This window comes from Pezoporus wallicus, unplaced genomic scaffold, assembly GCF_028554395.1.
Source record: "Pezoporus wallicus isolate ANWC-B61680 ecotype Strahan unplaced genomic scaffold, APGP_CSIRO_Pwel_v1 contig_5542, whole genome shotgun sequence".
In the NCBI taxonomy this organism is placed as follows: Eukaryota; Metazoa; Chordata; class Aves; order Psittaciformes; family Psittacidae; genus Pezoporus; species Pezoporus wallicus.
This window is the reverse complement of record NW_026640165.1, coordinates 2,131,243-2,157,812: the sequence shown is the minus strand read 5'-3', so window position 1 is coordinate 2,157,812 and position 26,570 is coordinate 2,131,243. Positions and strand designations below refer to the sequence as shown.

Below are 26,570 nucleotides of genomic sequence, written 5' to 3'. Positions count from 1 at the left end.
GGCAGCAGTAACTTACATTCGGGTTAATTTTAGCTGGGGCCATGGCCTGGCAGGGAAGTTTTGTCACTAACGTGGGCAGAAGTGCCAACCTCCTGCATTAGGCTGATGAATGGAAAGGGAGAGAACAGGCAGTGCTAAAAGTGTGACCTGTCAAATAAGAACAGCTGAGCCTAAGCGTTAGTGTAAAGAGCAATTAATGCTTCCATCTGAGGAGGTGCACGTCAGCCTGGTTTGCCACATTATCAGCTTGTGGAGGTGCCTACAGACGTGCAGATAGCATGTGTCTCTGAATACAGACCTGAATCTCGCAGGCTTAGACTGGAACATCAGTATCACCTCAATTCAATCCTGTATTGCATTTGAAATGAGAAACTTCACTGTCATGAAGGCTGAAGTTTTTGTGTCAATTAGAGAATACAGATGTCAGTCTGGTGCTGTTACCTACTCTCTAAGATACTGACTGACAGAGTTTATTGGATTTTCTTTTTTTCACTGATTTTGATGGAGTTCACTTAGGTCCTTAAGGAATCATTTATGTAGTGCTTAGCTTTTCACCCGAGAGTCTTTGCTAACATTACTTGCAGCAAAAATCTTCTCTGTGCAGTGGGATATATGAAAATTTTGCTGATGTAATCAAATAAGGAGATTTAAATATGTGAACATATTGAAACCAGTCAGCCCACATTGTGAAACTTAAAAGGGATTTTATACCTGGATGTTTCTTATACTTTTGTTACTATCTGTTCCCTAACCATGCAAGGGTTTCTGCATTTAAAAAATTAATATAGTGCTAAAAAAATTAAAGGTAGCAGTCTGTTTTCCATCAAAAAGCGTTTCTTCTTTATTAAAAGGAAGAACATTGATTTCCTACATGTATTTTTTATGTAGCCCTAAAGTAAGGATTAAAGTTTTGCAGGTCAAATCCTTTTGTCAATTATTGCACTTGTGCATTATGGACTGTGAAATGTAAAAGAACAGCAGCAGTTTAATGTAGACGATTAAAAGAAAAAATATGCTATATAAAAATATAACTATTAAACTAAATAAAATCCTCTATTCCATTTAAAAATAGACCCACAAACTTCTATACTCGGTCATGTTTTGACTTTCTCACTTGCACTCAGTAGCAGCCTGTTCTACAGATTCCATTAAGTACTTGGGGACTAAGGGTTTCCTTAATTTATGTCGTGATCTGCCTCTTAATGAAAGATACATAACCAAAATAATCTTCTGTGTATACTTTGTTTTAGGGATGATCATTAATAGTAGTGCAAATTTTTCTATAATGGGACTAATACAGAACTAATGAACCTGTATTCAAAGGTTACTTAATCCTATTTAAAGTTTTATAGTAGTTCAATGTTGTTTTCTGTTTTTGTGACTGTTTCATCTGTTGCCCATTTCAGCTATCAAACAGCCTGCAGCAACTTAAGGAATTGCTCAGAAAACATTATCAAGACTTGTCAGTAGGTATGCTCACACTAATGTTCAAGAATCCAAAGCCTTGGCCAGCTAGAATTCCTGCTTTCTCATTAGGTGTGGTACAAATACAGAACAAAAAGCTTGCCATCCAAAGATTTTGGTCCTTTCAATTCTCCTGGGTAGACCACAAAGCAGTTTTTTCATCCTGTTCACACTGATAAACACTGTAATGCACCTTCTGTCTGAATAGTCGCAAAACTGAGTACATCTTTTGTAATGGTCTTCTCATTTTTTTTCATCAATACATCATATGGGAAAGTGCTTGCTGAATCAAGGTCCAGAATATTTCCAGGATAATGTGAGCTAAAATTCAGAGTTTTCTAGAGATCTGTATCATTCACACAAACAATCAGATTTTTCTTGAAGTGCAAAGATTGGTTTCATTGCAGAAAATGCTTATATAGTACTGGCGGATAAATACTGTGAGTTCACAGGTAGGACAATACCAGCAGCCCATCTTCATGAAGCAAGTCTGCGCATAGCCTAGTGAAATGGTTTTGAAAAGGTGGAAAGAAACAGGCCATGGTTAGTGCTGAGTACACACCACTTGGAAAATGAAATGCTTGTGTATATGCCAACTAAAAATTAACCAAGTTCACTGTGGCCTCAGAGAAAGTGCAGAGAAAGTTAACTATTCTGGGGCAGGTGCTCTCTGACTTGTGTCTGCTTTGGACAGTTCAGCCAGGGAGCTGCAAGTCTGAAGGTTACTAGCTCTCACCTTCAAAATATGGCTATAAAGGTGGAGGACAGAAACCTCTCAGAACACTCTTTGGCCTTGGATTGGAAGTTTTTTGCCTGGTTTCTTATTTAATGACAGTAATACGAACATGTAATGAATCCCATTAATAGAAATCAGAATTAAAGTCTCTTTGGCCTTCCATTCTCAAATGCTTCTGTTCAGAATCATGGTGTCTTTCTAGCTTTTTTAGCCCTTCATTCTTTTCTGCACTGTGACTTACAGAGGAGTGGAAAGTGCGTTTCCCCATGTTAGTGATAATAATATTTGCGTCTCTTGCAATATTTGTACCAATCAAAAGAGGAAGGGGTGAATCAGGGATACCAAGTATCCCAATTAAGTGACCAAGCCCTGATGAAGTTTGGAAGGCTTTTGCTTAGGGTCTGTTTCTCCTCTTACCAATCTGCTTTCCAAGATTACATTTCCTATGGGACTTCATGCTGTAGTAGAAACTACAATGCAAGGTGATGCTGAGAACCTCTACTCAGTCACAGCCTCCTCTTACCATCTTCCTTCCAGGAACCTCTACATCCCACACATACAGCAACCATGCTGCAGCATTTTGCTGGAGCATCACCAAGAGAAGGATCACAACATTTCTGCTGCTGGATCAGAGAGGCCAAGCACAGGGTGCTGCCCCATTTCAGATCAGGAATAAAGAATAGTGTTCTGACTAGTATCACAGTAGCAGTATAGGAGGGACAGATTGTAATCATGGAATGTTCTAAGGTATTGATGTATCACCTCAAGCTATAAAAGGGCATTTAGCTCAATCTCCCTTTTCTGAGTAAGTGGATTGTGCTATTTTATTGGCTGTTACTTTAGCAGTAAGTGCTACTTTCTTTTCTGGCAGCAACCTGTAAATACAAAATACCCTGGTATTGCTTTAATGGTATTGTTGAATGTTGTTGCATGGTAGTTATGTTCAGTACACTGCTTTGCTGCAGCTTCCTGTAAAATGTTCAGATTGCGCAAGAAAGTGTCTGTTGTGTTAAAAAAAGAAATGAAGGGGAGAAGTTGACCATAATTTTGGACTCAGAAGCCTCAAGCCTTACCAAGTCTTCTTTTAGGGACCTAACTCATGCTTATCTATGTGTAAGCCTGGGTAAGGCAGAAGTAGTCCTAAAATGACAGTGGAGATGCTTGTGCACATATAACCTACTATATCTCAAGACTTCTTCCACTAAGTGCTGACATTCATGTACTGAGAGAGGTTATTTATTTATGGAGATAAAAACTGTTAAGGGCTCTGTTCATCTGTCATAGTCTCACAGCATGACTCAGTGCTACAAACAAAGGGGTGAAGCCAGCAGTATTATATAAGTAATAGACACATTCAGTTCTAAAGTGCATACCTCTTCCTGAACATCAAGTTCATCATCAGGCCGGCTTGTTTCTGTGAATTCTATGGACTGTTTAGACTCCTGCATGAGTGAAATCTTGACAGAAAGAAATTAAGAAACATGATGAGCTATGTGTTGCCTGTATCATTGAAACTGATTTATTACTGTTAAGTATCTTAAAACACAGAATGTAACTAGGAAATGCACAGAGAAGGGCAGTAGGCATGAACACTAGTGAGGAACAGCTTCCATTCACACTCACACCGAGCAGAATGGGACTCTTCAGCTTTGATCAGAGGTATATGAAATTATTAACAGCGTGGAAAAGAAAGCAGGGAATGATTATTCATTGCAGCTAACAATACAGAAATCCAACAGGCTTAAAACAAACAGGAAATATTTGTCATATAACACATTTAAAATTACAGAACCCATCTATACAGGATAGTGTGAAGCTAAAATATGTAAAGGGATTCCAGAAGGGGTATGACAGACACATTGATAAAACTCCATCTGTGGCAAATGGCTCAAAGCTCCAGCTAAGGCAGTTCTTCAGCTGCCAGTTTTCAGAAAATATAAAATGTGTCTTAGGATGAAGTGTTCTCCATATGTCCTGTTTCTCGTGTTCTTTCCACTAACAAGGTCCTGAGGTTGACAGACCCTTCTTTTGAAAAATATTCACATACTAGAGAAGCTGTCCAATTTACTAGACTCCCACTTTTTTTTTTACTACAGCTTTATGGCTAATTTTCAGTCATGCCTTGCTATAATGGAAATTGCAAGAATGAATGACGGAAGGGAAATGTACTACTGCATACCTTTTCAAATATAGGATCCTGGTTTTCACTGTATGTCATTTGATTCCTTATATAGAGCACAGCATCATGGACAGTCAAGAAGAATATGTCTTTCCTGACAGTGTCATCAAAGAAGGCACTCCGTTCCAGTTGAGATATAAGGTTGTCTGAATAAAAGAAAGTCCTAACAGATTAATACAATTTGAAGTAATTTAAGAAATAAATGTCAAAATACATGGTTGCAGCTATCAGAAATCGAAAGTACAGCCAAATAATCATAGTTTTGTCTTGACTTTTACTTTTCATATTTCCTTTAAACCCCACCATTCTTTGTGTGCCACCACAGCCCATCATGTTTATCAGCGTCATAATCCACATTTTTATTAGAACAAATGCTCCCACAGACACATGTAGAGATCCTGTCTCATCCCTTCTCATCCTCACTTTATTCTCTGCACAAATGGTAGTAGAAATACTTGGATGTTTACCTTGATATGAAGCAAAGTACACCCTCACATCAATTCTCTCAAACTCCCGAATTATCTAAAAAAAAAAAAAAAGAAAGGAAAAAGTTTACAACAGGGACAAAGTCTGTAAGGAGAAAATACATACATGTATATATGTCTGTGTAAGTACTGTACAGGCACACAAACACACACTTCATTTGTTTCTGAGTGTCTTCATTCCAAATTGTATGTTTTGCCTGTTCATGGTAAATAAGGAACTGCTATACTTTGCTTAAAGATCAGTAGTTAAGTTGCTGAAGTTTCCTATTTTTAACTGCGTAAGTGGAACTATCAATTTTACACATGCATACCATTACTGCCTATTAAGGTTCTCATTCCATTTTCATAATATGAATAATCATGTAAGAACCATGTGGGCCTGAGCAAGCTTTATTTCCCCCCTGTATCTGTGATATGATACAATCTTTCATTGGCACATGCAAACTTGTCTGCACAGATTTTTTCCTCGTGTGATGCGCCAGATGGACCTGTTCTTGGATGAAAAAGATGCATATGGAAAGAATCATGTCTGTGGACCCCATATCTTGTTTGTCTCAAAAGCTGGAACTGAATCAAAACTAGGCAGAAGGCTGAAGCAAGGTACACAGCATTCTTGTATTTCAGGTAGTTAAAAAGTGGGACACTGGATTCTACCCCTGGCTCCTTGGTGGCAGGTCAGTCTCTTAGAACAGTGTTTTCAGAGGTGATTGCTTATTCCATCCCCTTTTGTTCATTGATAAACTAGAGTCTTGGTAATCTAAGGTCTGGTCTATAGATAGGTTAAGCAGTCACAATTGCAAAATGAAGTTAGTGAAAACATCCAATCTGAACTTACAAACTATCACAAAAGACTAAAGACTGAACAATCTGGTCCTACATACTTGCAACAGGACACCAAAAATTACTGGAAATACTTGGCCTTAATCTCTTCACCTCATTTACCCTTCCCTAAACTCGGAACATTATCTCCTTACATAGTGTGGTGTTTGAAGATGAATTAATGAATGTTGATGAAGTGCTCTGATATTAGCCACAGAAAACCCTATAAAGAAATGAATCGTTCTTCCTTCCGTCATAATTTAAATAATATTGAATGAATAAATAAATCTTGTGGTTAAAGACCAAAAAGTGATGGTAGGATGAAATTTTTACTACCTCTGTGTTGAGTGAGCATCATCCTGTGCCCAGCTTAAAGCAGGAGGCATGTGGAAAGAAAATACATCACTAAAATATTTCATAACATATGCATACAAGGGGACCACATTTTGCAGTTTTAATTTTAGATTACTTGACTATGCAACCTTCATATTGTCCTTTTAATGCATTTTAATTTTTTTCCCCATGTAAAATAGGCACACACCAATATTCTGCATCTTGCTGTATGAGTTTTGAAGGTATTTTTCAACAACAGACTTCTAAAACCCCAGAAATTAACTTCAGCTCTTGATTTACATACTAATGACTAGTTTCATTTTCATGGAACCCCAGAAAAAAAATTGCCCTTACCGTTTTTATTGATTTCACAGCCACAATATCCAAGAAGGTTACTGCTCCAAAATCAAGAATGATACTGTGGATGGGCACCTTAGGGATGTTTACTTTGACTGGGAGTTCTGAATTCCAATCCACCTGGATCTCTACTTCTTTGGTGGGAACTTGAAGATCTTGGTTGTCTTCAGGTTCCTCATCAGTCTCAAAAGCTTCATTATTAACACCAGGCTCACTGATGATGCCATTCTAATGCACAGACAATATATGGAATATAGTATTTAACCATGGAAAAAGTTTTGGAGTTACAGGAAATACTTCCGTGGGATACCTTCCATTTCAGGAATGAGCAAGATGGATATTTATGACCAGTACCCCCTGCTTCCGACCCCTGGTAATGTGGTTAGCATAACTATCACCACTTTATAAGGCAAGCAGCCATTCCCTGTGACTAAGCACGTCACGTATTCATCCTTCCCCTCATTCTCAGACCATGAAGGTCCTGTGAACCAAGTAAAAAAGCCAAACAGATTTCTTCTTTTCCTTCGTACCAGCCTCAAGATTGCTGGCCACCAATGCTGAAAGGACTCCCTTTCCAGTCTTGAAGGTCCCAGGTGCCCAGCAGACCAGGTATTGATGACCCCATCGAAGAACAGGGAAGTGTAACAGTGCACAGAGGACTCTATAAAATCAAGCAGTTTCAAGTCCCAGGTGGGGAATTCAGATAGGAACTGCTGCTGGAGAGTGAAACCTGTGATACCGCAGTGGCTGCTGCTTTTAAGGAGGATATGGAAGGCTATGTCTACTGGCCAAACTGATACGTTTACCTGGGCATCAAAAGCTGGATAACAGGAACATGTACCCATGAAAAAGACAGCATTTTTACTGCACAAAGACAATCTGAGGTGGTGAGGGGTAGAGGTAAGATCAGGGAATCTCTTGCTTCCACTCCTGTTAACACTATGACTGTCAGAGCTGCCTGGACCTGTGGGGTCTTTGGCAATAGGTGTCCTGCTCTGCTAAGTCTTCTGCAATCCTAGACTTCCTACCATAGTAAGTCACACTTTTCCATCTTTATTTTAGAGATGAGTACAGAGGAACTCATAATTAAAGCTCAAGTAATAAGCTCTAACAGTAATCATTTCAGAAATAATAGAAACTAAAACCAGCTTACCTTAGTAGCCTTTAATTTCCCCTTCTTGATTAGCTTTTGTATCTTCCTCAGTGCTTTGAGTCTCTTATTATATACCTTGACTGCATCAAATCCCACCTACAGAAAAAGTATCAGAATTATTTAACTTTACCTAGATAAAATTCTGAGGAAATCCCAAAGACATTTAAGAAGCATCCAAATCCATCACATTATCACTTACTGTGGATTTGAGGCTGCTTTTCAGTCCATCAATGTTAGCATAAAAAATTGGACTTGAGAACCTGAGAATCTTCACACCTTCTGGTTCTATAACCTGATGCCGAAGAATATAAGGTTAAGCAGCAACAACCATATTTTGGCTAATAAGAAGCAGTTCAAGTGTTTCAAAAATTCAACTACATATCTAATTCACAAAATAATGGCATATCTTTGCTGATAATTGAGGTGATGTAGTTTTCAGAAGCTTACAGCCCCAGCATGCGATATGAACCAACCGTCTGGATCCAGAATTCAGTCCTGAAACTTGTTCTCTTTGAGCACTCCACTTCCAAATTCAAGTTGTCCACAACATGCACAACTTTGTCTTACAGTGGCTTGTAGACTGAAGGGAGACAACTCAGCAATGACTTACATTTTTGTAGTCCTTGACCTTCTTGTAGATGTCTGTGCCAGGAATGTTTCCAAAGCCACCCCATGAAGGACTAACAGGAACAAAAAGAAAAGACAGTGAAGGTAAACATCGTGCTTAGGCATTCACAGGATTGAATGCAGTGCTGCATACAAACTGTCTTAGACTCTTGTAGTCTGCTGCCTTCTGTCAGACTAAGTCTCATTGCAAAAGTGTTTTATCTGCTTTGTGACACTGTCTTTTTCTGATTTGTAGTGAATGGTCCTTTTCAAAGACAAGGTACTATGGTCTTAGCCTACTTGCTGCACCATTTTTATGTAGAGCTGAATGAAGAACTTGTTCCATTTGTTTCCCAAACCAGAAAAATGCTTTAAAAGCAGATTAGTTTGGTTTGAATGAAAAAAACTTTTTTTTTTTTACTCTGAAAAAACTGATCCCTTTTTGTTTCAAATCAACTGAAACAAGACATTTACATTCTTTTCACCTTACAACTTTTTGTCCAGCCCTTTTAATTTTTTACTTCAGTTGATAACAAATCAAAATATTTTGCAGTCTCCATACATATTTTTAACAGCTCAAGCAAATTGTTTTGAAGTTTGTAAAGCCTCACCCTCCTTTCAATGTTAATTTCACATATCTGTGTTGAATTTGGGAATTTTGGGGGTTTTGAGGCTCTTCAAATTCCATTTTTTATAATCTACTATCATGTGGCAACTCCTGCAAGGCTTTATTTTTATGCATTTGCTGACAGTGCAACTGTCCTTTGGTATTGCTGGTAACCATACTCTCTGGACTGAAGGAAAGGAGTTATATTGCATTTTCAGAGAAAAGATCAATGAAAAGTAACATGATGGCCAAACAAGATTCTGCAAAGCCATCTTTTCTCACCATTCCACTACCATGTGTTCTTTGAGCAGCAACACATCAGCCACAAGAACAATTTTTTCTCATATTCTCATGCTTTCTTTTCCTTTCACAGGCATACACTCAGTATTGTATAAGCAGTATAAGTGAAAAGGCTATTGGTATATGCAACATACTGTTCTAGTGTTACATACTAAGAGTTACTATCATGATCAATTAATTACAGAAGCCCTTCATACATCTTTTTGTATTTGATCTGGAATATTCCTGTCCTTTCTAGAACTCAATTATGTGGGTGCATAAATAACGTATGGCTAAGTAACACCAAAGTACCCACCATGATATAGAAAAAATAATGAGAAAATAATGTAGCTTCTCTTTTATCAGTGTAATTAAGTGACAGCACACAGACAGTGTTTTATTCTAAAGAACAGATTTCACAATTTCTGTAAGCCCAAGCAGATTTTGTGCTACGAATCATCTTGCTTTTCAGCATATTGTCTTCCTTTTTCATGGTATAACAACAACGATTATTTCTGATCCTATGTTACTTACAACTGAACTCTCAGCACAACTGTCAGCAATCCAAACAAAAGGCCAGCAAGTAATCCCAAATCAAGTCCCAGAATGATGGATGCTACACATGTGAAAACCCAGATCACCTGGAGAGGAAGTAACAAATTTAAAGTCTCTTAATTGTAATATATAACTCCTGGCCACACTGAAGAATCACTAGACCAGACAATATGAGTAGCAGAAAAATGTAACTATGGAGATGATCATAGCACACTGGCAAGTAGCTAACTTCCATACAAAAGAATTCCCAACAGTTCTCAAGGACGCAGTTACTTCAGTGAAATTAAAGGAGATGCAGGTAACCATTGTACTTTCTTCTTTTTAATGGTGGCGGTCTTTGTTAATCTTTCATTAGAAATGGGAAAAAATTTACTTTCCCAAGATGTAAAATACTGTAAGATGCCCCATCTGCAGACACATAGAGAGGAAAGGGAGCTCCTCAGTGCTATGAGAGAATCAAACTGTTGCAAAAAGGGGTATTTCATGTTAACAGGTTGACGGCACTCTCTAAGGTCTCCACTGAATATTCAGGCAGAACAGCTGAAGTGGGCTCCTCAGTTCCTTCCTACATCACTGCCCAGGCAGAACACCCAGTGGACCCAATCTTTCAGAAATCTGAGTGCCTGCACTTCTCACTGCAGTCAGTGGGATCTTTTACCTATGGAGAAAACTACTAAATGATTGACTAAAACTGTTCAAATATACCTGAGACAGGTACTGCCCAATGACTGTAAAACTAAGCACAGTAAGTGCTGCATGGGGAAATTACTTTCCATGCAATCTTTTCCTGCCCTAACAGCCACACTCAAAGTCTATTCCACAGAAAACACAGTTGGATGTGAGCAAGTGTAATGGTTTGTGAGAAAATCCTGTTTATATATCCCTTATCATGCCAAATGAATCCACATTCTAGCTTGGGTTAGTCTTGCGACAACAAGAAATCATATTTTCTGAGGACTACCTGAGATTATCCAGGCAAATGGGATGCTAGTGTGGTAACAACATAAATATATGTGCATGAATTAAGAAAAGGTCACCTTTTCTGACCCATTTAAACTGTGCAAAAGATAAAAGCAGAATGGTGAAGGTGTCAACAAGCCATCTTTATTGTGATTTCCAAGCCATGTCAACACAAGAGTGCTGTAAACTATGGTAATTGCTATGAAGTAGTCATCACTGCACAGTAATACCCTGATTGGAACCCTTACTGTGAAGTATATGGAATAAAAAAGATAAGCAGAACACTATGTAAAACTCTAAACTGGGGAATTTTTACTTGATGTGAACTCTACAAAAATTCTGTGTATGTGGTAGTAAAGAGAAGTTTGGATGGTATTAAAAGGCAAAAAGAAAACCAGACAACATTCAGGAAAAAAGGAAAAAATAGGTTACTTACAGCATCCACTTTATTCTGTCTCCACAGACGAGGAACGTCAAACACCTGCATGAACATTCCTTTCAAGTTAGCTATGACTACAGCTGCCAACACAGACTGTGAGGAAAAAATGATGAAAAAGTGTTATTCAGAAGCAGAGATGAATATTAAGATAGCACTCAACACTCTAAACCAGAGCCTTGTCTGGTGTCAGTCACCATAGTTTAAACAGGGCTATTAATCCTGCCCATCAAAGTTGAGCATTTGGGTGCCTGATTGGTGCTGGTGACTGTACTGCAGAGGACAGTTACGGTACCTTTTGTAAGGGCTCTAGCAATTTTCCCAGGGCAACAATGGCAATCAAAACAATCCCAGCTGAGATTATACCAGCAACCTGCGAGGAACAGAGTGTTTATAGGAAATTAACTTATTAAGACTCTATCTTCTGCTTCTACGATTACACAGGAAAATGCACGAGTAGTTTCACATTACATTTCTTTAGGAACAAGGAGACCTGCCAAATTGCCATTGTGCTTAGGCACACATGGGCCATCATTATACACTTCAGCTAACACAGAATTCAATTAAGCAGGTAGAATAAACAACAGCAGGCAAGGTAGTAGCTCTTGGAAGGGTTGCACTGCAGAGACAAATGAAAGGAGCAGAGTCTGTGTGTCAGCCAGAAAAGGGCCTGCTGGATAACGTGTTGCTCGCCTCTGTTAAAGAATGCAAAGCTATAGTACTGTAAACCAGCATAGCTTACTCAACATGAGAAAGATAGCACATGGGCAGATGATGAATGGCAAATAGTAGGGCTGCTCAGGCCAGCACATGGGAGCTTAAATATCTCATAGGTAGCTGTGAGAGGACTTCCTCCCTCATCCTGAATTCCTACTGTGACAAATTCAGTCCCTTAACCGGGAATGAAATTCTAGGGAATTAAGCTTGAAGCATTTCTGACCCCTAATGTAATTCATGCCATGTAAAACTTGATTGCCCTCATGTAAAAATTATTCATTACCAGAGCACAAGCAGCTAGCTAAGATACCTGTGGCTTTCCACGTGCCAGCAACACAATCATTTTAGGACTACTTTCAACCCAATATGAAAGCTGTGCCTTGTACAAGATTAAATTTACCTGTTCACAGTACCAGTAAGAAGAGGTCATTACCTGAGTCTTTCCACCTGTACTTTCCTGGACTGCAGTCCGTGAAAGAGCAGTAGTTGCAACAAAACAAGAAAAGGCACCTGAAAAAATGTTGCTGATCCCAAAAGCAATAAATTCCTGAAAGATAATTGGATGATGCTGTAAATACAGATGCCTTAAGATAATTCTGCAATGGAGAATGACCGTATTTTGTACAGTAGTTTATAAAGTAGTAGCACAGTAATATTGAGAAGAGTATGGATTAGTAATAGCTGTTAAATGTTTACACAAATTCCTCTTGTGCCAGTGTAACCACCTGTGTTTGGGAACCAATACAATGAAGTTGATTGATAGACCCTCCCTGGCATGCACATACTCATCTTGGTATAAAGACGTTTAAAGTTTGTTTCCATCAATGTCATCAAACCTAACATTTCTAACAATTACACTGGTGTAACTGCATCAAGAAATGGGACTTCTATAAATTTAACTCCCAAGCATCATCAGCTAAACAAATAATTTTAATCAGTGCAAAAGTCTGAGTTTAGACAAGCCTTTCATTAATGCAAAGCATTGTATTATTAGTAGAACTAATCAGGAACTTTGCAATAAAACAGTTTCACTGAAAACATCTAGGGTATTGAGCCAGAAGTTTTTCACTTTGAACATCCCAATGAACTCACGCTGAGTCCCAGGCAGTGTTCTCATAGATTTGCCCCAGGGTCACAGATGCTGGCATCTACTGATGCTGGTTGTTCTGCACAAGTGACAAGGACCCTGGGGCCTTTATGTCCTGGGATCTGGGCCATTCCTCTGCTGGGAAATGAGGCATTTGGGAGCTGCCTGCAACCCCATATAATTGACAGAAACATTGTTTTCACCAAGCAAACAGAGTCACAAGAACTTTTCACTCACTGCAAATTTTTAAACATACGATTTAAGATTTGTTTTTTGCTTTCTCCCTTCTTTTCTCTGAAATGAAATTTCCTGTAAGCTTTTCATTAAGCTCCAAATACAAAAGCAGGATTTTGAAGTTATATTCTTTAACAGAAGGACCTATTCCTATGTAAACAGCTGTGCTCTGCAAGAAAATGTTGTAAGTATTGTTCTTACATCTTAATGTTGTAAGTGTTGTTCTTAGATCTTAATGGTCTATGCATATATGAAGACAAAACACTGGCAGACAATAGTATTGACCTCTCCTTCAAAATTATTTCACTACCTGCTGCTATGATATTTTGACTTCTCCTATTCAAGTAAATTATTTGTCCATCATTCATGTCTGCATTTAACTTTTTTTATGTGTAAAATTAATAGTAGAGTATTGAAAGGAAGGCACTTTGCTTTTGTAGACAGTAATTCTACTACTACAATATTTGATTAATATCTTAGAAGCACATCAGTGCTGGCAGAACAGCATATTCCTCAAAAGAACAGCATAAACAGCAGTTCCAGCAACACGTGTTACTCTTTCAGATTTATTAAACTGAAAGTCAATGGATTTTAGGCAACTTTAAATCAAAGTGTTACCAGATGTGAACTTTGTGTATTGTAAAGTGACCATCGTGTTCAGAAGTATATTGTGTTACATACTGCAAAAGTGTTTCCAAGATCAATTTTTATATAATCCATTAGTACTAAAATAAAGGACACGTTAAACTAAGTACTCAGCTTATCTATTTATTGTAGTGAGTGCATTTTCTCATCTGTTCAAATGATAAAATTAAAAATTATCACAAATGCAGGACAAGGAAGCTTTCTGACATTTTCACTCCCACACCCACGGGCAAGTCACATAACCCCTGGTGAAGACACTGAACAACTGCGGGAATCCTCTAAGAGTTTGTGAATGCACAGCTAGTGACATTCTAGCCTTTAGAAACCAGTGATTAAAGCAATTCAGCCATTTGATGCAGACAGTTATTGAAGGATGTGGATATGCCAGTAAGCATTTACTTCTGTGAAGCTGCAGGACTTAGCTATACAGGTGAAGTACATTTATATTGATGTAATTGGTGTTATGCTGAGAAGCATAACAATTTATTCTGTTGGGATAAAATCATGCCCTAACTGAAAAGTTCAACTGATACAAAACCTTCACAGAGCCTAAGACTAAATAAAGCTGTCCAGAGGAACTTCTTAACATTGCCCCTCAACCCCAGAAGCACACCTCAAAATATGCCTCACAAGTGGAAATGGAAAGCAGGTTGCTAAAGCTGGCCATGTCAACTTGACATCACCAGAAAATCCCCTATGCAGTGTTTAGCTTTAGTTACCTTTTCAGAGCTACTTGAGTCACTAAAGCAATGCAAAAGGAATTAATTTCATTAAAAGCCCATACTTAAGATACAGCACATCTGGCTCATCTCTATGTGGTAAATTTCTCAGTTAATATATGGCCATTTCAGCTTTTTTTTTCCCAATAGTTGAAAGAATTTATCCTGTCAGACTTCAGCTTTAGCCTGGAAAATGTGTGTGGATAATGTTCTTTCATTTGGCTACATGAAACAGAACTTATATTCAGTATGTCTATAAACTCTTTTGGTTATACATACCTGGTTTCCATCAATAGTGTAGTCATACTTGGTTGCATATACTTTCCCCACAGATACGGCAATAGCATAAGCAACAATAGCAATAGAAAAGGAGGCTGCTATCATCTGGGAAAACAGGCTGACATCTGGAGGTTCAGGAGGCAAAAATCTAGTATTTAGAAAATACATTAGTGTTATCATCTTTGATCAAATTCTGTTCTTACTAGAATTGTCAAGGAGTTTGAGGCAGAGGCATACAGGTTGCTTATAATATGAAGTGTAATGTTTCAAGTTAATAAAAAGGTGGAAACAGCCCATTGACATACAGAACACGCTTATCTAGCTCTCCCAAATCCTGATGCTATTAATCAGCAACAAAGCTCTCATTGTTCTCAGCATGACTGAGATTTGGCCTTATGATAGCAAAGTGAAAAAGTACATTTTTTAAAGCATTGAATAAAGGATGTATTGAATAGTATGATGAATTACATAAATATGTTAATGACACTTCATACTATTGTTAACATACTTCTTCAGAAGATCTCAAAAGCATTTTATCTCCTACTGTGTTTCCTCAAATTTTAATTAATCAAGCCCTGAATACCAAATGGAATGTGAAGGTTACTACTGTGAAGTGCTCTGAATCTTTCAAGTGAAAGTCTCTACCAGTGCAATCCTCAATATCCTTGCTCTTATGACTACAGAAGTAGCAAGAAAGATTGGGATAATATTAGCAGCATGAATATGAACCACAATGGGAGGGATAACTTGGGTCTACAGAAACTAAATGTATGCAGAATTCCATTAGTAAAAATCCTGTTTTTTTCTGGGTTTCTTTTGGGTGGGTTTTTTTTTTTCACATTTTCCCATAGTCATACATTGACTTTATGAAGCAATTAATTCTCAGATGAACTTCATAAATCTGGTAGACATTCCTAAGCCCATTTTACAGATGAAGGAAAGCTAGGCAACATATTTGGGTGGCATACTCGACAGAGCCAGAAGTAAAACTCAGGAAATCTCCAGCTCTGAGTTCTAAACTCAGGTTACAGTTCTCAATTTCTCTTTTACATCTTTTCTCTTACCACTGTCATTTTTAGTCAATTAAAATATTACCTATTTCCGAGAAGACAAAGGCACTCACCCTCTTGGAATGCTCTTAACAATGCCTGCATTGTATTTTTTCTCGAAGTCAGCAGCATATGAAATGCCAGTGGCTACTATTGTCTGTAATAAAATAAAACAACAGTTTCGAAACTTAAAAAGGGTTCTTGTCTTCCTGTAGCTAGCCCCATCTATTTTATCTGTTACCATGTTTTGTTACGCTCTTTTGCTTACCACAATAACTTCTATTGGTATAGGTATAGGTATCTTGTGTTTGAACCGATCGTTTATTTCTTTAACTACCATGCAGATAACAATGGTGAGGAGTCCAGCAACAAGATCTGCAATGTTGGTGGTCCCAATTTTTTCAAATGTTTCAATAAGAGTCTGAAAAATAAAAATGACAAGATAAAACTTGCCCATGTCCCCTTTAAGGATGTGAAATTACTCACTAAAAGATCCAAGATATATGGGGGTTTGGAGGAGGCCAAGTTACTTGTTTATTCAGGAGAGTAACCCTCTCCTGAAGGATAGGCTGAGGTATCCTGTGTTGACATACTGTCAAGGTGCTACAGAATCAGTGAATGGATTTAATGGTGAATTTAACTGAAAAAGTTTACATGCAAGAAAGGGGGCTTCACACAGGGGGCTTCAGCTTCCTGATTCTTAGGAAACCAATGCTAAGTAAGAAGAGTTAAGCCCCACCTGTGTTTATTACCTCTAGCCTTATTTGGAGCAAGGAAGGGAAGATCTATGTCTTCTTCAGTTTGTCCAAGGGAGCAAGGGAGGTCTTCATTACTCAAAAGACAGCTAGCAGATGCATGAGCAAAACTCTAGTTCACTGCGTGCCTAGTACATACAGTCTGTGGATTACATGTTTCCTATTTCCACTGCTGACATATAGAGAATGAGTATGAATATGTGGGTCCTGCCAGGCTGTGGAGAATCCTATACTTGAGAAAAGCAGTCACTAATCCTCACCTTAGCGTATATTAACCCTCTAAGCAGAGTTCAGTCCCATGCTGGAGGACTCCCACAACTGGGCTGCTATAGGCAGCTCCCTTCTGTATCCTTGCTATGCCCTTGCTTGGTCCTATTTATTGCAAGTAAGTGTACAAAGAAAACATGAAGTGATCATTACAGAAAAACTACAAATACACCTCTGTCATTCTCCTAAGCATCAGTGTAATTCTCACTTGCCCCATCTCCAAGAAAACTTAATCATTCCATGCATAGTGAAACAGCTTTAACAGAATGATCTGGTAGAAAATGGGTTAGAAATAGATTTCTTGCATCCTAGTTAGCTCCCCAAATACTGAACTGTCAGTTTAAAAGCAAGGGGAGGATTGCAGCAGCAGTACCACTACTACCATACTTTGGTGTTGAAATAAAACATCTAAGTAAGTGCTTAATCAGCTATGTTTTCTAAGCTAAAAAGAAGCCTCCCTGAAACACTGAATCAGATGCCTTTCATTGTGTGACTGAAGCCACTTCTTGCTTACCATGAATCCCATTCTCACTGACCATCATTTGTGCTGCCTCCATTCACAGGGGAACAGTAATTTCCTCACTTGGGGTTATGGATTCTGCTAGTGTTGGATGCTTAGTGTTGCAGTTTGTTAAACACCACTTCTGAAGCAAGTCCAAAACTGGCTGAAGCTGGTGCAGCAAGTCACTGGTTGAGCACACCAGAAATCACAATTTCTTTGCTTCACACACTTCTGCAAACACATTGATGACTTACCTGCAAGAACTCAGAAGCTTTGAGCTTTAACCTAAAAAGTCAGCATTCCACTCAGGCTTGCAGGAGCTGGAAGAACCATGTAATTCCTTTTCAAAAATACTTTCTACTAAATGTATCACCCTTCAATAAATATAAAAAATAGAGATAGAAAAACCTGCTGGATTAACAAGTCCATTACCCTGACAGGTCTGCTGTAAAGTCTGTTAGTACTTTGTCTCATCTGATTTTCCTTGTTTTGAAGGAAAAAGTTTTCATTAATTCTGAAAAGGCCAATAACATAATACTTCCCCCCACCCAAATAATCAACCATTTTTTTCCCTAAACTTTGCTTTGCTGTTTGCAGTTCTATTCATTCTATTATTGCTAATCTAGATGTCTAATGTATTTTTTTGCTGGTCTGGTTGCCTGAATGGGCACATTTTTTCACCTAGAACAACCTCTTTCAGAAATCTGTAATTCTGATATGAAGTATTATGGAAGATCTAAAATACCGTGAACCTGGATAGTTTCATGCTGAAGGCAGTGACAAAACTCTCAGTAATTTTGCAGGGGAAGGAAACTATTCTGTAATACGAGACCTCCAGGAATTCAGTGGTTCTGTAATCCAGCCAAGATGTTTCTCCATTTGATCATTTTCTCTAAGATCAACAAATGGAGTTGTGACAGCATTTAGCCTCACTTTAACTAACCAGTAGATACCTGGCCGCATGGTGGGAATCCACATCCTTCTTTAGGTATTCACGAGTATGGCTACAGTGTAGAATAGCAAAGGATGCCCTTTACCAGAATGACCTGCTGGTTTAAGAGTAAAGAGGCTTGGGACCAATCAGGTTTGGGAGATGACCTGACAGTGTTAAGAAATGATTGAATGTCCTCCACAATAAGACAGAAATGACAGAAAGTAGTCTCCAGAAGTGTCAACCTAGAGAAGAAGAACTGTTTTGCTGTATAATTACATTTAAATTTTATGTGAAAACCTGCTCTGTCTGAAAAAACCTTCAAGATGACAATTGACTTTCTGTCTGGGAAATACCAAAAGCAGCTACTTAGAGCTGCACAGCTATAAATGAACAGTAGCAGATCTTCGTGACAGTGAGAACTAAGGAAATGCCCTATACTTACCACCACATACATGGACAGTTCCTGTACGAAATGGATGCAGAAGATAATCACATAAAAATTCTGCCATAAAACCAAAACAGATTAATAGGACATACTTACATATATTATGGAAAGGACACCGTTATAGTTTTTTGTTGAAACATTTAGGACTATTTTCAATTGTGACACAAACACTTGAAAAGCAGCTGCAGTTGTGAATCCCCCAACGAGTGGGTCTGCAAGGTATCTCACAATGAAACCAATCTGAAGGACTCCAAATATTACCTGGAAAAACCATGAAGAATAACAGCTTGCTAAACAACAAAAAGGGACACCTTTATTTGGTGACATCTTATACTTTGTTCTGTTGGTTTTGTTGATACAGAGCCTTAGGACCATATTCCCCCATTACCACCTAGTGTAGCTTAATATTTTGCCATCTGAGGAAACAAAGGAGACCTGAAGAAACGTGTGAGCAGCTGCTCCAGGATAGGCACCATTAGCACTTAGTTTCATGCAGGTCCCTTGGTCTGCAGTCTGCTGCCACAGACTTTGCCCAGGATAAAGAAGAGATTCAGAGCAACCCTGTGGAGAAGGACTTGGGGGTGTTGGTTGATAAGAAAATGAACATGAGCCGGCTTCAGTGTGCGCTCATAGCCCAGAAAGCCAACCGTATCCTGGGCTGCATTAAAAGGAGCGTGACCAGCAAGTCGAAGGAGGTGATCCTGCCCCTCTACTCTGCTCTTGTGAGACCTCACCTGGAGTATTGTGTGCAGTTCTGGTGTCCTCAACATAAAAAGGACATGGAACTGTTGGAACAAGTCCAGAGAAGGGCCACAAGGATGATCAGGGGACTGGAGCACCTCCCATATGAAGACAGGCTGAGGAAATTGGGGCTGTTCAGGCTGGAGAAGAGAAGGCTGCGTGGAGACCTCATAGCAGCCTTCCAGTATCTGAAGGGGGCCTATAGGGATGCTGGGGAGGGACTCTTCATTAGAGACTGTAGTGATAGGACAAGGGGTAATGGGTTAAAACTGAAACAGGGGAAGTTTAGGTTGGATATAAGGAGGAAATACTTTCCTGTTAGGGTGGTGAGGCACTGGAATGGGTTTCCCAGGGAAGTTGTGAATGCTCCATCCCTGGCAGTGTTCAAGACCAGGTTGGATGAGGCCTTGGGTGAGATGGTTTAGTGGGAGGTGTCCCTGCCCATGGCAGGGGGGTTGGAACTAGATGATCTTAAGGTCCCTTCCAACCCTAATGATTCTATGATTCTATGATTCTATGATAAGAAGAATAGTCCCCCAAAAGCTCGTCAGAGTTTGAGATTACTTTTCTTCATTTGTGTGTTTTACTACAGGAAAATGTCTTTCTGCCCTAGTACATATTTCCATGATGTGTTTTCCCATTAAAATTAAAGCAGTATCAACCTTGTGTCTTCAAGCCAACTATTTTACCTGTAAAATTCCAACCAGAAATGTGAGTGTACTAGCAATCAGCACTCTCTGTGCATCTCGGGATTCAGTGTCTATCAGTGTCCCAGTAACATTAGTCCCTGTAGCATTACTACTGCCTATGAGAAAATTATCATCAGGGGCCATGCTCAATACAACAGATCCCACCATCAAACTGACTACAGGGAAAGGACCTGTAATGACAAACAGAACACACTGAAGTTTAATATACAATAAAAAGAAGCATTTATCAGACTAGACAAGTAAACTCTAAATCAGAAAATCCATATAATATTTTAAATGGGGTACATTAGTAGTATTAGGGAGCCAGGAGCCACAGGCACTGCAAACATGACAGAAGGATACAATTCCTTCCTTAAATAACTTTCATTATTCATACAGGTGCAGTTTCATGCTTTGCTTAAGCCAACTTCGGTCTGTACCCAGGCCAAAAGTGGCAACATGTTCCAACCATCTCCCTTGTATGAGCACCACAACCAGACAAAACAGATGGTGATCCAGCTACAAGCAACAGTTACTTAATTTTTCTTCTTTTTTGTCTTTGGGTTTTTTTTTAATCATGGTTAGTTTTCAGCTGGTCCAGATTGCCACACAGCTACATGGTCAGGAATCCAAACACCATGGTGGTGGCAGGAACATGCAGCAAGGGGTAGGACCACATCTTTTGGCAGTAGTGTGGTATTACAATGGCTAAAGATGACTGAAACTATACTTAGGGCAAGATACAGACAGAGTAAGTGATCACTGTGTCAGCAACACGTAATCTAAAAGTAATCATATTTGTTTTAGTTATTTACTAAAATTATACAGAAAATGTCATGAAATGTCTTAAAGAAGGAGAAATTAATTTTGCAGATACCTTAGGGGACACTTCATGAATAAGAGTATTGAAAAAAGCATAGATGAGCATTTGATAATCTAGAAAGCAGTAACGTCAACATAAGTGGACATGACAACTCAGACCTGGATGGAAAATGTGAGCTGGTAGGTAGGGTAGGAAGAGGCTAAGAAAGTGGAGAAAGCATACAGAAATATTGATGCAGCAGAGAAGAAAATTGATGAAAACCATAATATCATGCCAAAGCTTTGGGAGAGGAAAACAATCTATTCTTAGTGGATATGAACAAGGAAAGACTCTATTTTATTAAAATGAAGAAAAAGAAACTTCAGTGATCAAGCTGTAACATGAATTTTAAATGTGAGAACTAACAGGAAACAAACCCCATCTTTTACAGAAAGTATTCAGAAAGAATCAACAAGGTTTACCCATAGCCTTGATGTGAGGATCTAGAACGAGGCTGGAGTGGACACACAGGTTCTGGGTCTCCGCGACAGGCAAGAAGATGACATTGTCCACAGTGATCAAAAAAGGATGCAGCAAGGAAGGCTTGTAGAGAAGACTAAAAGAGCTGTTTTAGCCATCTTGAGCTTTAGCTGATAGACAAAATGTCTGTTCACACTGCCTACTGAGGCCTTGATCTTGTAATTTCTTGCAAAGAGTTTAGCCAAAGACAAGATTTAAACTTCAGCATAAATGTAAGCAAAAAGCATGCAGGGGCACAACTGAAGTTAGCTATTACGCACGATTGCCTGGACAGAGAAGAAATAAGCCTTAGGTACCCCAAACACACCAATATCAATATTCAGCACAGCCAATTCAGTTCAGAAAGTAGTTTTCTTGTAGGAAATATGAATGCTCACAGTAAGGATTAACATTTTGTAATAGATAATTCACTGTAACTTGAACACATGCAGTTACCAACTGAGATGTGTCTTGATGTTCCCAGGAAAAAGTACGTCAGGATGGGAAAAAAGGCAGAATAGAGGCCATATCCAACAGGAACTGCAGCCAGCAAAGCATATGCCAAACCTAAAATGGCATACCATCAGAGTGTCAGACTTAAAATCTCTCAACAAACTACTACCTTGTCTAGAATAGACTTTCAGAAAGGTTTACTCCTTTTGTCCAGATACAATTTAGAATGTGTTTTGTCTGTAAATCAGTTGCAGGCACATATGTGATTATCAATATGTGATGGTAAGTGATTACATATCCCACACTGGTAGTTGAATGAGTAATTACTGAAAGATGTTCCTGTACAGGTAGCTCAAAACATAGGCTCAGGTATGAAGTTTAAGTGGGTGAACAGTGTAGCAAGAGTGAATGGTCAGCCCCTAGAGAGAAAAGAGGGATATGTGAAGTGTCCTAGTTATAGACAGAAATTTCAAGCACAGACTCTGAATTATTGCACTACAAGTATGCTTCAGCATGTTCAGCCCTTCTGAAAATCAGGCTGCTCTTTTTTTTTCTCAGTATCAGCTTATAAACTCAAATACCAAAAGTAAATCACACAAATTTGACAGTTTTGATCTTTAGCATTGTCTTCCTTTGTATACCTGTGCAAGCTGTCAAATCCAACAAACAATGAAAAAACAAGTTGCTTTCAGTATCATATCCTGGTTAGCTCCCACTGCAGAGTAGTGTTCTTTCTCAAAGATACTGCAAAAGCCATCAGAGTTCAAAACAATATAAGTCCTGGTCATACTACCGTTACTGTTGGGATGACTACAAGCAACATACAGTTGCTGGGAGTTAGGGACTTCAGGAACCTCAAAATGCCAGAAGCCTCTTTTTTTGGCAAACACTTCGACCAATTTTCCCCATATTGCATCATTTCAAATTTCAGATTTTTTTTTTTTTTGTAATACAGCTAGATTCAGATTTGTACTAATTTGTTTTTTTTTAGTTATTATTAATACATAGGTGGGAGACCAAACAGTGTATTTATTTTAGCAATCAGTTTTGGAAGTGGAATCTAATTGTGAGACAATCAGGCCCAGTGTAAAAAAAAAAAACCAAACAAAACAAAAAACAACAAATGAGGGGGCTACAGTAAGAGCATAACAGCTGTCACAAGCCATATGAAAAGCATATGTAGTCCAGTCCATTTTAAAAATGCAAGGGACTCCTGTAACTGGGGCACTACCTTCAGCAGAGATATTCCATGCCTGACACAGACTCTCTACAGGTCTGAACAAATCACTTTCTTATTCCTCAGGTCACCCTCTGCCTGGAAGAGAACTCTGTAAAACTTTTTTACTTTGCCAGTCTGTGCCCTCCTAGCATGCTCCAAGGGAACAGACAGTAGGGAATACTTGTGGCTAGTTGGGAATGAGTAACCTTTCTTTGTTCCCCATATGAAGCTTTGCGTCATTGTGCAAACACCTGATTTCCATTGAGGGAAAATGTAGGGTTGACAACCTAGCTTAACCTCCCCCAGTCCTGAAAAATGACAAAAATTGTATAAGAACACTACTGGGATGAAAGAAATGAATGTCCTGGATCACGTCAGGGTTATAGCTAGTCTTGTCTTTGACAGTGGAACTTAGCAGCTGCCCCAGACAAAATGGTTCTGCCCTTTAGGTCTTCCTTAACTAACTTATTTTATTTCTGCCACTTTTCTCTTTGTTCATCCACCAAATTCTTTCCTAATAAATAGAATAAGGAAATAAGGGAAACTTATTATTACAACACATGTGCTGTAACTGTCCATCAAGATTATACATTTTTTTAGTGTGAATACCACCTCCTTGAGGGCTGTTTTTGCAGATACCCGAGCAACCTTATAGGCCAGATTTTAAAGGAGAGTGGATATCAAGGTTGGGCCAAAAAGTAGATTTCTGTGGGCAGCTGCAGGAGAGCTACAGGCTGAGATAACCAAGAAAGAGAAATAATGCCACATGACCCATCTGACTTATCACAAAGTAATTAAAATTTTAAATATCAAAATGAATAGTCTTTGAGTAAAAGCCTTGGAATAAAAAGTTAAACACATCTTGAGACCACATCAAAGGAAATTTAAATCTTCCAGCCAAGCAAAGAGAAAACAGGAATAAATTAAACCCATCAATTATTTATTGCAAAATAGTACCTAATATCTAGTATTAAATAACAAGTCTCAGATTTGTAATTCCACCTGCATAACACCCCTGTGTTTAGCCAGCTCCCTCATAGGGGCCGATGTGCCGCGCTTTACCTTGTAAGGTGGCAACGAGGCCGGTGCTGACCCCCGAGATGATGTCGCTGATCAGCCACTCCTTCACCCGGTAGTTGGGCAGCCACTCCAGAATGGGCAGGAAGGACTTGGCAACCTGAAAGGCCCTTTTTCTCGAACATCTGCGAGGAAACAAGCGATGAACATACCCCGCAGGGCTGCACTGGGAAGCCCCCCTACAGCCCCAAGCTGACAGCGAGCTGGGGCGATGCACGTTTAAAGCCGCAATGACAGGCACGGTGGTGTCTCCCAGGCAGGGATGGGGCAGGTATCGGTGTCAGAAGCGCTGTCTGCTGGAGGAAGCTGCGTCCGCCTTGACTTGAGGGAAGCGGAGATGGGTCTACCGGCGGACTGGCCCCTTCACCGCGCGTCCCGGCACCCCCCGGATCCCGCCCCGCGCCTGACGGACCCACCTGCAGGCGGCCTGCGCCCGCTCGCGGAGCGTCGGCGGCAGCGGCGGGTGCCGCTCGTTCTCGTCCTGGAAGCCCGCCTCGCTGTAGATGGGCCGCGCCACCACGTAGTGGCTGAGCTCCGCCAGCGGCTCCGCCGCCCGGTCGCCCGCTGCCATGGCCCCGCCTGAGGCGGAGGGCAGCTAGCGGGGCCCGCGCCGGCACCCCCTGGCGGCCCTCCCGCGCCGCCGGTTGACCCGGCCGCCAGCAGCCCCTCAGCCCGGGGCGCGGTCCGACCCCAGGGCGCAGCGCTGTCCGCGTCCTGAACCGGCGGCTCCGACGGCGCCGCCGCGGTCACCGACTGCTCTACCTGCGCCCGCGCCTGCTCTCCGGCGTGGGGTAGGGCGAGCCGGCTCCGGTGCAGCGGCATTTATAGGGCCGGGCGCGGCCCGGCGCTTTATTTACGGGGAAACACAGAGAGACCCGGCTCCGGGCTGTCCCGGGAGACGCCTCCGTCCGCCCTCCCCTTCCAGCCCCGGCGGCCCCTCTCAAGCCCTGCCCCGGGCCGGCGCTCGCCGGAGAGACCCTCCCTGTCCCGCGGGGGCCGCCGGGCCCTTCACCTCGTCCCGTCCCGTCCCGTCCCTTCGGGGCGGGGGCTGCACTTCAAAGCCGCCGCCCGGGGCAGCGCAGGATGAGGGTCGTTCTCAGGGGAATTGCCCCCCGGCGCGAGGAGCGGGGCACCCCGCACGCACACGGACCCCGCCGGCGGGTGGGGGGGCTCGTACCCCTCCACCGCGTGCCCGGCGGCCTCGGCCTGCAAAGGCGATCGGTGTTCTGACGAGCCTGAGGGACCGGGTGGGACCAGCCGCCGCACGCACCGCTTGGCCCACACGGAAGCCTTCTCCCAGTTTCCAAAGCCCTGCTGCTGCGTCTCATGATCCAAGCTTTGGGAATGCAGAGACACAAATGCCTGATAAACCACACCTGCTCTGCGAACCGTCCCTGGGCTCACCCCGCTGCCCCAGCGGGAAGGAGAAGTGCTCCGGACCCCGCGTGCTCTTGGTGTCACACCTGGAATGACAGGAGGTGGCTGGGATGAAGCTTCTACTTTGCCCGAGGGGGGTCGGAGGGAATGAACTCTTTGGCAGCGCTGCTGTAGTTGAGGGTTAGGTATAGGGCTGGGGCTGAAAAAGTCAATCCTGCCTCCTGTGTGCTGCTGGCTACATTGCAGCTCTTCCATGGTACATGTGGAGGAGAACCTAGCAAAGGTCTTGCAGGGGTGAAGTGAAGCATGTGTCCTTGTCACCCTGGAGACTTCTTGAAATCAAAATCAGTGCCAATGTTTCAGCTAACACCAAAGAGGTGCTGAGGGCACACACTGAGGGTACTGCATCGAGCAATGCTTCTTCAATGAACTACTCGGGTGTGGATATTCTCAACGGCCTTGGTTTCAAAGTGTCTTAGTATAGTCCTGACTTCAGGCATGTTGGAGCCAACATTGCTAAACTGCAAAGGAGCTTCTTGCTGAAACATAGTCTAGGTTTTCTAACTCTGAGCAGGCTTCCCCTGCCAGTGTCCTGTAAAAACTGGCTGAGTAAACTGCTGAAGTGCTTTGATCTGAGCAGTATCCGGCAGTGAACAAGCCAGCTACCTGAACCGAGTCCTGAAGTTCTGTAGAAGCTCGTAAGCACAGCACTGGAGTGAGTAAAAGCTGAAAGCTAATGTCTAGTGGTAGGACTTTGTGTTTTAAGGGAAGTGGTCTTACGGTTACTCACTCCACAGTGGGGAGTGGGAAGGCTTTCAGATTGTTTTGCTAGCAGGTAATGCCATGGGGAAATGGAACTAATGTTGGAAGACAGAAAAGTAGCTTAATTCAGTTAGACATGTACTAAAGCACATAACAGAAAACTGAGCTGGCATTCGAACTGAATGACTGATTAAGTTAGAATCCTCTCCTGATAAAAAAAGGAGTAGCATGAATTGTAGTTTCAAAAACTATCTTGCAAAAGCTGTTGTGATAACATCTTCTTAGGTTCTAAAATTAATGAAAAGACAGAGAAATCACTCCAGAAGGTA

The 26,570-nt window shown here is 40.7% G+C and overlaps 1 protein-coding gene across 1 annotated transcript; it reads right to left on the bottom strand.

Moving 5' to 3' along the window:
• Positions 1-1,264: 1,264 nt before the first annotated feature.
• On the bottom strand, positions 1,265-24,762 carry SLC26A4 (solute carrier family 26 member 4). Its single transcript, XM_057417839.1, has 20 exons — positions 24,519-24,762; positions 24,088-24,227; positions 21,810-21,920; positions 20,033-20,223; positions 18,699-18,863; positions 15,968-16,120; positions 15,774-15,856; positions 14,651-14,798; positions 12,120-12,233; positions 11,265-11,342; positions 10,970-11,065; positions 9,553-9,659; positions 8,137-8,206; positions 7,726-7,818; positions 7,527-7,622; positions 6,371-6,601; positions 4,847-4,901; positions 4,380-4,525; positions 3,574-3,657; positions 1,265-1,965 (listed from the first exon to the last, which is right to left on the bottom strand). Exons 1-20 carry the CDS (start codon positions 24,671-24,673, stop codon positions 1,942-1,944), a joined length of 2,340 nt encoding a protein of 779 aa, XP_057273822.1. The 5' UTR covers positions 24,674-24,762; the 3' UTR covers positions 1,265-1,941.
• Positions 24,763-26,570: the final 1,808 nt, after the last annotated feature.